Source organism: Xenopus laevis, chromosome 1L (assembly GCF_017654675.1).
Source record: "Xenopus laevis strain J_2021 chromosome 1L, Xenopus_laevis_v10.1, whole genome shotgun sequence".
Lineage (NCBI taxonomy): Eukaryota > Metazoa > Chordata > Amphibia > Anura > Pipidae > Xenopus > Xenopus laevis.
Genome location: NC_054371.1, coordinates 155,083,712 through 155,096,918, shown reverse-complemented (window position 1 = coordinate 155,096,918; position 13,207 = coordinate 155,083,712). Strand labels below are relative to the sequence as shown.

The 13,207-nt window shown below is 35.9% G+C and overlaps 1 protein-coding gene across 1 annotated transcript; it reads right to left on the bottom strand.

Moving 5' to 3' along the window:
- Window positions 1-2,383: 2,383 nt before the first annotated feature.
- Window positions 2,384-3,232, bottom strand: LOC108695642 (olfactory receptor 226). The gene has a single exon (XM_018224376.1). It carries the CDS (start codon window positions 3,230-3,232, stop codon window positions 2,384-2,386), a length of 849 nt encoding a protein of 282 aa, XP_018079865.1.
- Between the last annotated feature and the right edge of the window lie 9,975 nt (window positions 3,233-13,207).

Genomic DNA, 13,207 nt, shown 5'->3' with positions numbered 1-13,207 from the left:
CAAGAAATCAGCTCAAAAAAGTTGGTGCAGGAAAAGGCGTATAACAATTTGAATTGTACGACTTTTTCTAATTTGACTTTTTCGAGTTGTCGTCCGAAGTTCCCGGATTATCATACAAACCCAGCACATGTCAAGAAACATCTTCAAATTGTAAAAGTTATATCTGCCATTGACTTCTACATGACCTTGACAGGTTTTAGCTGGAGCATTTTCAGGTTCGAATTTTTAGCAGCTCTGGGGTATAATAAATCTAAAAAAATTTGAGTTTTTTTCCCCTCTAAAAATGTGAGTTTTCCCAAGAAAAAATCTACCAGAAAAAATCAAGGCTTCATAAATAGGCACCTTTTTGGCAACTAAAAAAAAATTTGCTTAATAGCTAATTCATATTTTAAAAAACTTTTGCATGTTTTCATATTTGGGATAAAAAATTTAGAAAATTAAAATACAGTTGAAAATTGCATAAAAAACAAAATCATGAACAGAAAAGTATTATAAAGTACAAAGTTAACAATTCATTCCAACACAATTTTTAGAGAACAGTGATTTCCTATAAACTACAGGTATGGGATCCGTTATCCGGAAACCTGTTATCAGGAAAGTTCCGAATTACAGAAAGGCCGTCTCCCATAGACTCCATTATAATCAAATAATCCTAATTATTAAAAATGATTTCCTTTTTCTCTGTAATAATAAAACTACCAATGGGAATGAAACGCGTAAGGCGGCACACCAATTGGTCTGTATGCCTATTCTTTTAATTCTATGTTAAATAAAGATTAACCTTTTAACTTAAATGTTGAGTTTTTTGGGTTATATTTTTGTATTTGAAATATGTGCCCTGTGAACTTCTCCACTCTCTGGTAGGATTAGCAACCGGCAAAATTCCTGATTTCAAAACAGCATATCAATATCAACTCCAGGGTATTCCTTTTTCTGTAAAGACATTAAAAAGCAGGGACAGCACCCATAGTATAAGTCACCTTTATTTTTAAAAAGGTTTTAAAATGTATTGCACTTACATAAGTCAAATTTCTGAGTGCATATCAAACAATCAATTCCTCCAGTGTTACGGTACAGATTGTGGAGGGGATCCTGTCTGATGCAAAGAGATGGTTTCTGCTGGCTTTTTCCTCTCCTGTGTGTTCCACCTGTGCATCAACTTACTGTTGCGACCGGAAGTGATGTCACACCTGCCGTGTTTCTCTGAGAACAGCTTCTTCAGAGGTGGCTTTCCTTTCCCTGCTAGCTTCCTTATATTGCCTACGTTGCCTTGGTTACACTTGAAAAAGGGCTTTGCCCGAAACATGTAGGGGGTTATTTACTAAGCTCCGAATACCCGAAATTCTCCGAAATCCCAAAAATTTGTGCTTTTTTTTTTAATGAAATGGGACTATTAAAAAAATCACTAATTTTTCGGAATTTATTAAACCCCGAGGGCTAAAAGAATATAAAAACACGGCATCTCAAACCTGTCGAGGTTGCATAAAAGTCAAAGGGAACAGTCACATCGATTTTTGGTTGTGTCGGGGGTTTCTGGCAATTTCACAATGTTTTCTGACCTTTTCGGAGAAAATTCACGAAAAAATCATGAAAATATGAGCTTTTCCCGTAAAGCAAATTTTCCAGAAAATGTAATAATAAATAAACGTTAAAAACCCCAGCGGGTTAGATCGGAGTTTGTAGCAGCCGATATTGAGGACCTTGATAAATAACCCCCTTAGTGTCAGTAAATGTTTTACAGTTAATTTGCTAGTTTCTGGCTCTACTACTTCTGGTTTGAGGTTTTAGCCTTTTATGGACAAAGGCAGAGCTCTGGGTGCGAATAAGGAATATTTGGAACCAGTGCTTCATACAAAAAAACCACATTTCTTTTGAAAGTCCATTCAATGATCTTGTAACCTCCCCCATTAAGTCCATATGGACACCAGGTTAAAAAACAATACATTACCACACCAATAAAATTCTTATGTTGCACAGTATTATATTCTTAAAGGAAAACTAAAGCTTAGTTAAGAAGTATGGCAGAAATGTTGTATATTGTGTGTGTCCAAAGATGTCCCAGTAGCTCTTCTTTTCTGCTGATTCACTGCACATACTCTGTGCTGATATCAGTTACTAAGCATAGGGGCCAACTCACAAGATATACAGAAAATGTAGAATATAAAAGGTAAAGTTGTTGTACTGTGTTAGCCGGTCACAGGGCAAGAAAAATAACAAACAGTTTTTTCCTCCTTTTTTCAAGCTGGATGTATTCAGCTTGAAAAAGGAACTAAAATGTTCTGAAAGCTTGTTATGATTACCTTTGTTAGCAGATAAAATGGCTAAATGCATTGATCTTGTATTATTGATTCTGATTATAAATTCTCAAAATAGGTTGGTGTAGCTACACCTTAAATCTGCTTTTTACTTTCCAAAGAGCCCTCATTACCTCTTTGTTCTTCAAAGCATAGATGAAAGGATTAAGTAGTGGGGTTAAAACTGTATACAGCACTGATAGGATCTTGTTGAGACTGGAGGTGCTAGTAGTGGTGGGACGAACATAAACAAAGATCATTGTACTATAATATATTGTTACAACAGTCAAATGAGAAGCAAAGGTTGCACTTGCCCTTCCCCTGCCTGACTGTGTAGATATACTTAGCACAGTGGAGAGTATCATTAAATATGATAGTAATGTGGTTAGGCAGGATCCCAGCAATGTAAATGATGCCAGTAGGAAAATGAGGGTCTCCGTATGCCGAACATCAGTACATGATAACTTAAGAAGTGGGGAGATGTCGCAGAAGAAATGCTGTATATGGTTAGAGCCACAGAATTTCAGTGTAGAAATAAGAAGTACAGAGGACATAGTGAATATGAAACCAAATGACCAGCAACATCCAGCGGATCTGCTACAGAATTGAGAAGTCATTAGTGAGTAATAATGTAAAGGCTTGCAAACAGCAAGATATCTATCATAAGCCATTAGAGGTAGAAGGAAGCATTCAGTCGAGCCAAGGGATCCAAAAAAATACAACTGGGTAAGGCAAGCTGCAAATGAAATACTGCCGTCTCCTGAAACAGAATAGTGGATCATTTTAGGAACAGTCACAGAGATATAACAGATTTCCAGTGCAGCAAGGTGACTGAGAAAGAAGTACATTGGGGTGTAAAGAGACTTTTCAACCCTGCAGACAATGATAATTATTAGGTTTCCACTCAGCGTTAACACATAAATAATAGTGAAGGACATGGTGAAAGAAATTTGTCCAGCAGGAGATCCCCAAAGCTGAAGAAGGGTGAAGAATGTAACCTGGGAATTATTTATCTTTTGCATTTTCATTCAATTGTGTTTTCCCTTTGAGAGAAAGTAGAAGAGCATTTATATTCAGTTTTTTGTTATATGTACAAACCGTGATAAAGAGCTTAGTATGTGTTTGGGTTCATCATATCTGAAAATAATTTCCCTTATATAGTATTATAGGCCTTGGGATAATCAAATGTCAATAACCAGCTGCAGAGATGACTAAGAATCCATACACAAACACCAAGAAAAAGGAAAAATGAAATGTCCAATCTAATGTCCAGATATGTGAGAATCAAAGGCCTTTCTAATTTGGGATAGTAATCTGAAGTTAGAATAGCTGTTCTAAGCGTGACAGATTATCTCCTCATTTTAAATGTAACTGTGATATTTACAAATGTGCTGTCATAATTAATTAAGTTTATATCATTTTATTGTTGGATATCAATAAACCTCACATAATCCTGCTTGCTTGGGCTATTTAAACATCACTCAAGATCACCACTTGGTCATGTATACAACTAGGGCCTAAGAACCCAGTTTTTTGAGGCCCTATTGGTGCATCTCTGGACACATTGCTATATGTAGTATTTAGGTCTGCACCATCTTGTGGAATTCTATGTAGTCATACATAGTGATGGGCAAATTTCTCCCGGTGAAAAATCGTGTAATCGAAAAGTTCATGAGAAAAGCAAGCAATTTGAAAGTTTTCACGGAAAAAAGAGCAATTCAGACGTTTTCACTAAAAACTCGAGCAATTCAACCGTTTTCATGGAAAAATCGAGCAATTCAAAAGTTTTCACGGAAAAATCGAGCAATTCGAACGTTTTCACAAAAAAAACGGAAATTGACACCAGCGGCGAAACATGGAAATTCGTTGCAAATTCGTGCCAGGTGAATTTATTCGCCCATCATAGTCATACATTTATACAATTGGTCCATAATTACATGCAATCAGACAACTGAATTCTTAAATTCCCAGAACATTAAATAACTTGCCAGTGGTTTCTCTTCTCTGTATTTCTACTTTATGGATTTTATTTGATTAAAGGTTTACAATGAACTGTCTTTCGTAACATCCTTAAATTCTAAGGATGTACCATTAAAAATAATAAGGTTCTTGGGAAAGTTTAGCAAAAATAATATTTGTGTACTCACTGCAGATTGATTTCCAGGCTGCAAAATTTCTTCTTCATGCATGTGGTCAAGACACCCTTTTCAACTCTTGTTTTTTTAAACTAAAAGCTACAATATGTTCATGCATAAAATATAATGTTCTAGTCTTAAACTATAAGAATAAAAATATGAATGTTCAGCATGAACTGTAGAATACTGTATAAAATAGCACCTATCTATATAAAGCTGCTATGAAGATGCTTTCAATATATTTTCAATATATATTGAGAGAACATGTGGTTCTGCTGTATTTAATGCAGTGTTATCCAATCACTTATAATGTGCTGGTAAATTATGTCATGAAAAAAAGCGCTAGAAATACACATTTTGCAGTTTATGGTCCACTGACAAGGCTCCCTTCATAAAGGCATTTATTGTGTGTGTAACATAGCAATGCTTTTATGAATGGTACTTCCCTCTGGAATTTCATTACTGTGCTTGTCTTAATTGCACCCTAGGGGATAAATATGTCAGGGTATATCTAATTAATGTAATTGGACTTCATATATTTAGTTGTTTGTATACTTTCTATATAATTATTTATTTAAAGTATTATAAGGAAGTTATTATATTAATAATAAACAATTGGAACCTCGCTGTGGCCCAAATGCTCCTAATGGCTGACCATTTCACATCTTTCTGTCATTCACACTTGACTTGGGGCTTTCATTTAAAATTCCACTGTATTGTGGACAATTTACCCAGGTGTGTTAATGGAGACAACATTTTCTCATCTTAACTTCTTTCAATTAACTTCTAAATACTTTTAGCTCATATAGCAACTCCTGGAGCTCTCCACGCTTCTCCAATGAACTCAGCTTCCAACATCAGGAGATTATATTTTCCTATAACCATTTTTATTTTTATTTTGTAAAATTTGAACTCTAAATCTGTAAAATTTGAATGCTAAACCCTTTTGAAACCTGGTTCCTAGATACGTCAGATCTTGAGTTGATTGTAATTTACTTTGAATTTATGTTGAAAGTTATGACCCATTAATAATCTTCTAAAGCAAGTTTACTCAATTTATGTGGCATAAAAGTCTTTGAGGCAACCTTTAACAAAAGATTGAAGTAGTGTGGATTGTCTTTTTCCTAAATTCTGCAACAAGAGTTGATAAAAACTAGACCTAGAAATAATGCTAGGTCAAAGGGTAGCCGGATAACTGGTAATGTTTTCACTGATCTTGGAAGTAAAGACGTAAAAAGAGTTGGAATAAGCTTTTTCTGCCAAATTGTGAGAGTGGGGAGAATGGACCTACGGGATAACAACACTAAAAAGCTGACCTTTGGACTTAGGAGGTAAATTTCTCCCGTTATTTGAAAAATTATTTTAAAAAAATTAGTGAGTTGTAGGGAAAGACTCTTGAATATTCACAGCGCTGCGAAATTTGTTGGTAAAATAAATTAATTTATTTTATGTTAATAAAATGTTGATTATATGTTTATAGCAAAGATTTTTGCTATTGGGATGAGGAAATGCACTCCCTTCAAATCTTCGAAGAGCAACCAATCTCCTGGAACAATCTCTTTAATTATAGTGTTCAGGGATTCTATCTTGAATGGCTTCTTTGTTAGGAAAAGCTTTATCTCACTTAGACCCAGAACTGGTCAGAATTCTTCTTTTGAAGACTGAACAGACAAGACCATAAACCAACATCTATATAATCGGACAAAATCTGTTTCCTACATCTGTCCTTTGGAACTTGAGACTTCAGCAATAAATTTAGCCTGGAACTGGAATTCTAAATGAAAGCCTTAATCTAGTGTATGTAGCCCCAACAACCCTGTGATTGAATCTACCAGATCCCCACAAAAGTTTGACAACCACAGGGTGCTTTTACCACCTTTTTGAAACCTTGATCGTGACTATTCCTTCCCTGGTTTGTAGATCTTTGTTCTCTAAAGGAAGTTTTATCCTGAAAGACTGCCTGGACCAATCCAGGTAACTGATTGAAAACTCCATCTAGTTACAAATTAAATGGCTTGATCTCGACAAGTGATTTCATTATGTTCTCTCCATGTTTTTCAGTATTTATTATACAAGATTGTATGGTTTTGGATATAGAGGTAAGCGCAATGGCAGGTCTACATGTTGCTGATATTGTCAAATAACTCTCCTTTAAGGATGCTTCGGTCTTTCTAGCCATAAGATGAAAAAAAAGATGAGGCATCATCCACTGAACTGTTCTTTTAGATAATCTAGCAACTACCAGTAGAAAAAAAAAGATTTAAACATGTTGCATAACAAAAAATGAAGTGTCCATATGCTAATATATACTTTCCTCTCTTAAAACACATTCTGGGCTGTCCTAGCTCCATATTTGTTTGGAGACAAAATGTTATAATTTTCATAATATAACTTGTGTGTGTACCATGATTATAATAGTAATCTGTGAGACATACATAAAAAAATTCCCACCAGGCAAAATATGTCTGTATACCATGATTACACTAGTAATCTGTAAGACGTACATAAAAAATTCCCACCAGGCAATTATTCAATAATGTAAGAATTTATGTCTAGATACATTTAGAAAAGGGGGAAAAACTCCTACAAGGAGATATTTATGAAATGCCATGCAAAAAACATGGATGCCGAAATTGTGCACTTCCTGACTTATAGCTGAATGATGTGACATGAAATATAGGTCAGCACAGTGCTAAAACCAAGTAAAACTCTACACTGCCTTACATTCCCTAGGTTATCTTTATTTTTGTACATGCCCAGGGTTAATGCTGGATAGAAGTGTGGTAAGCACATGCTAAAGATTTTTTTGTAGCATTGCAGATGTAATGATGAGAATCAGCAGAAAAAGTAACATGGTATCTGCATCTAAAACATTGTCACTATGACTTTGACCAAAACAATCATGCTGGTCTTTTTTTTTTCCCTGACCAAGTTTTTAAAAACAATAAATAGCTCCGCAATTTTTAGGTGGTGAGCTTTTTATCTGTTTGAAAAACCCACTCAGGAAAAGTAAAAACCAATCGACAGCAAGCAAGGAAAAACGTTACAGTAAACCCTTAGCCTGGAGGGTTGGGCATTAATAAATTGGCCTTTAGGGTTCAAATATAAGTGCATATACCTGTAAATGTGCAACATTCTCTGGAGGCTGATGATATACTTTGCTACTTTAAGGAAATGGTTGGTTTTGGGCAAAAGATCCTTTGGTGGGTCCCTACAACCCCCCCCCCCTCCCCTCACAACAAATGTGGTAATGCTGTCCTGAAATCCTTAACAAAAAAAAATCATATTTAAATAGGTGGTTCATTCTACGCCATGTGTTTGCATTTTCTAATATTAAGAATACATTAACTCTACTTGACCTGCAGGAGAGCAAAATAATAAAGGGTAATATGGTAAAACTTTTCAGCTGATTAAAATGAGGGGTCTGGTATTTCTGTGGGGTGATTCAAAAAAGTTGAAACATTTATTAAAGAGCCATGATGACATTAAGGTGATGTGAATTTAAGTACTGAATGTAATGGATTAGAATTTGGGCTGCTAATTATATGCATTAAATCCTTTGTGTTTTTCTTAAATAATTTGTCATATTCTAAGTTTATAACTGTATGTATATGAGCTGGCACTTGATGAGGAGTCCTCTAGGCAGTCTGTAAATATCAAGTAGATTTATTGAAATACCTAAACTGAGGTAAACTAAGCCTTCCACGCACATAGACTAAAGGTGTACTAACTTAATATGATAACATTTGCTTCTTATGAAATAATGATGACTAATAATTAGATCTGATGATTTGTAACCAATAAAATAAGAACTTCAATGATATTTTAACAATCAGCAGGGTAAAATCTCTCCTGGCTGCTGAATTCTTCTGCACTTGATATCATAATAAACTTGATCCTCTGATTAAAGGGGACCTGTCACTCAGACATAAAAAGCTGTATAATAAAAGTTATTTTCTAATTAAACCTGAAACCCAGATTCTTTCTTTTATGAAAATATCTGTTATAAACTTGTTTAAAAGTTTTAGCTGTCCATCGTATATTACCTGTCCAATAAACTTGATTAAAGGAGAACTAAACCCTAAAAATGAATATGGCTAAAAATGCCATGTTCTATATACTGAACTAATTGCACCAGTCAAAAGTTTCAGCTTCTCAACAGCAGCAATGATCCAGGACTTCAAACTTGTCACAGGGGGTCACCATCTTGGAAAGTGTCTGTGACACGCACATGCTCAGTGGGCTTTGAGCAACTGTTGAGAAGCTAAGTTTAGAGATGCTACAGGGCTGATTATTCAATTCTGGTGCTAGTTGCACTGATTTTGGTAATTATCTGTCTTAATTATATCTTAATTATAAGCAGCCTTATATTGTGAAATTTGTATTCTATGTGTACTGTATATTGTGAGTTGGTCCCTGAGCTCACCAACTGACAGCAGCACAGAGCATGTGCATTGAATCAGATGAAGAAGAAGAAGATAAAGAAGAAGGTGAGGAGCTTCTGGGGCATCTACAGAGGAAAAGACCTTTAATGCTAAATGCCTTACCCTTTAAAAAAAACAGGGATTGTTTGTCCATATATTGCAATATATTTAAGCTGGCCAACTGCGTCAAAGTAATCCCATATCTGGCCAGTCCTATGCTCAATTTTCATCTGATTCATTAAGAATTCTATTGCTTCATTATACATTTTACAAAGGGACTAAGTTTTACCTGCAACTTACTAGCTGCTTTGAAAGTAAAACTCCCAAACTTGGCTGCCCTTTTATTAGACACCAGTGAGATCACCTGACTATAGTTGGGAAGGGTGGAAGCTACAATATGGAGCTGGTCACTGCTCCTGTATAACTATAACAAACAAGGGGAAATTGTGCTCCCCACTAATTTTTAAAAACCATTATATATAAATATGAAAAGAAGCAGCAGCACTCATATATTGCAAAAAGATATTAGAAAGTCAGTGCATCATTTAGCAACGTTTCGGACAACCTGTGTATCCTTTGTCAAGTCAGAAAAAATCTCTCAACATATCACAGGTATCGCATTATGTAGGCAACAAACAGGAAATGACCTAAGAATTTGCATCCATGTCAGTATAGAGCATCATCACATATACATATTTATAAGAACAAAAACAGGTCGTAATCACGATTTAAACCCCACGGATGTAAAGATTTGAGCATATTAATCCACCACACCTCTCTTCTCTTTAATTTTAATTCCCTGTCTCCCCCTCTTCTGATGGGAGGCACTACTTCTAACACCATAAATTTAAGCTGATCAGCAGTGTGACCCACAATCACAAAATGTTTCAATACAGGTAATGTAGTATTGCCTAAGTTAATACTAGAACGATGTTGCGATATACGTGATTTGACCATCTGGGTGGACTCACCTACATAGATGAGACTACACGGACATGTCAGCACGTATATTGCAAATTTAGAGATACATGTATAGTGACCCCGTAGCTGTATATGTTGAACAAACTCCCTACCTTTAAGTACAAAAAGACACTGTGCACAAAACATACCTTTAGATCTGCCTCCCCAAAATGTGTGTACTTCCTTGGTGTAGTTTTCACTAGAGTGGAAGTGACATGTGCCCCAATAGTTTTACCTATTCTATAGGAGATGACAGGTGGTGCTCTAAATTTTGGTATCGTCGGATAGGCATTACGTAAAATGTACAATGTTTTCGCAATAATTTACCAATAGCCTCACTATTAGTGTGAAACTGGGTAACAAATGGTATACGTTTAAACTGTCTAGTCCTCTCTTTAGGATGTCTAGCTTTATGTTGAGCTTGTTGAATCACTTTTTCAGGGTACCTCCTCTCTCTAAACTTATGACACATAATCTGCTCCTGTTTCTCTTTTTCCTTCCTTTCACTCACTAACCTCTTTACCCTTGAGAGTTGGCTGATAGGGATTGATTTCTTCGTATGTGGGGGATGCTGACTAGTATAATGAAGAATTTGATTCCTATCAGTTGGCTTTGTAAAAAGTGAAGTACATATTTGGCCCTCCAAATCCTTATATACAAGAACATCTAGAAAGTGAATTTTTTGGAGATCATATACGAGTGTAAAAGAGATTGAGGGATGTACCATTAATCCTACTGTGGAAAGGCTGAAGGGAGTCAACGTCTCCCTGCCACACCACAAAAACATCATCAATGTATCTCTACCAGGCAAGACAATGCCTGGAGAAGTCTATATCGAGATAAATGTGTTGTTGTTCGTCTAGCCATAAAGGCATTAGCATATGACAGGGCGACGTTGGATCCCATCACGGTATCACGTAGTTAGAGGTAATACTGTTCCCGAAAATTGAAATAATTGCAACACAATATGATCTCTACAGCCTGTGAGAAAAAATCAATGTGTTGTACAGAATAAGGTGCTCCTTCCTTAAGTATCCACTCACTAGCTTTCAACCCATCACCATGTGGGATGGACATATACAGACTAGCCACATCTAATGTGGCCAGAATTACATCATCCCCCACATTTTCAAGTGATTGAAGTTTTTGAAGAAAATGTCCAGTATCCCCGCCGTCACATCCCCTTGTATATCTATATATACATACGTACATCCTTGATAAAGGCCCCAATGCAGGCTAAAACGTTGGATGCACAGTGATGTTTGAATAAAACACTATTGTTTGACAGAATCTGAGTGCTGGTCCATCTTAAACTGTGCACCTGATCTGCTACAAAATGCACGCACAGTTGTGTTGACTTTGTAGAATAGGACATCATTTCTGCAGGCGCAGCACAAGTACGTTGGCCCTTTGCAACTGCAATGATGCTGGACTTCTGAGGGGAAAATGCTGCATTGTGTGAAAAAACATGGTGATTGCACTCAAAATTGCAATTTTGCAGACCTACATGTGCCATGTTATATTCTTCAAAGCGTATGTAAATGTGGGACCTAAAGTCCAATATAGTAGTAAACTGCACACACACAATTTTACCAGTGCAGGGTACCAGTACATTATATTTAATGTATACAAAACCCTTTAATATTATTTTATTAAGTTCCTTTTATTAAGAAATACATTTATTTAATTAATTAATTAATGTAGAACTACAGGTTGTCCTCTTGGGCTTTGGAAAATCAAGTTGAAATGTTCTGTGCATGATCCTCAGGGATGTTCAGTCTACTTTAAAACCTCAGTCAGAAACTGCACTTCACAGAGAACCAAAGCACATCCACACTGGTAGGTTAGTATAAGCATTTTATGTTTCTGTGGGATTGGAAATAATTTTTTTAAATAATGGCTTGTCTTTATCAATGGTGTTTTATGTGTTCAGTGCCAAAATGTGAAGAGTACTGAGATATGTATATATAAAATGTATATTTTTTATTGCTTGAGATAAACAGGGCAAAAAGGGATATTGAAGCTAATAGATCAATGAATTACTAGTGCGTTGATGCTCCCCTGCATAATGGACTCCTGCTCAGCTGTTTAGCTAAATAAATTAACAAAAAACATAGATGTTTCCTGATTAAAACTATAGAGTATGTTAAACAGGGGGTTATAATAGTGCACTTTTAATCATGATTAGAGTTATGGTTTTTTAAGCTTTTGCTTTCTGCATTATCATTTAGACGTCTCTATGTCTTTGGACATTTTTTTATACATAATTATTGGAGAAGTTATTCAGCAGTCATTTGTCTTAAGGCCTTGTAGCTTGTAACAACAAACTTTATTAACCACACACACACACACAGACAATGTCCAAACCTTGAGGACTGTAGTACTCATCAAACTAGTAGATGGCAGCACATGTTAAGCTCTTTATATATCCCTTTCGTTCGTTTTTTTTTATATATAACAAAAACAAACTTCAGTATGTTTTCAGAATGGAGCTATGTGTATATATATATATATATATATATATATATATATATATATATATATATTTGGAACTTTTTCCCAACAAATACCTTTGCGCCAGCTTCCATCTACCAATGTAGGAAAAGGTTGTATACATACTGTTTGGCCAATGTATAGTTCTGGGTTTTCTTTGGCTCCTCTATCAAAATATGCTTTTGTTTTCTGGCGCTTCTCAACTACCCCTTTTATCACCTTTGGAAACAGCGGCTTCTGAGCAGTGGGAAGGAGAGTTCTTTTTCCTTTGTGACATAAGTCTTTGTACAGGACTGCTGTTGGTGTCCTCTGTAGAAGTATTCCTCCAGTCAAGTATGGCTTTCCAGATATCTTTTCCATCTCTCTTAGCTTTCTTTGTGATGGTTTTTGCTATCTTCACAGCAGATTCAGCTTTACCATTGGACTGACTGATAGGGAGATGATGTAAGGTGTTCTAATTCCTAATTTCTGAGCTGGCAAATTGCTGTCTGTTGTCTGTGATAACAGTGTCAGGTATTCCAAGTGCACTTTACAGCATTCAGTGATGGTTTTGGAGGTGGTATCAGAAATTGCATCTATCTTGCAAAACACTGAATAGTAATTGACTATTACTAAGTAATCTTGCCCTGGTACAGAAAAGAGGTACATTCCTAATTTACTCCATGGTATAGTAGGCAGTTTTGGTGTCATCAGTGGTTCCTTTGTCTGCTTGCGGAGGTATTCATTGCAGGTTTTACAGTCCTTTATAACCTCAATTATCTCCGGTCCCATATGTGGCCAGAATATCACATCTTTTGCTTTGCGAAGGCATGTATCTATGCGAAGGTGACTTGAATGTATTCTTGCTATGATCTCTGGGTGTAGAGACTTGGGTATGATGACTCTGTGTCCTTTATGCAGA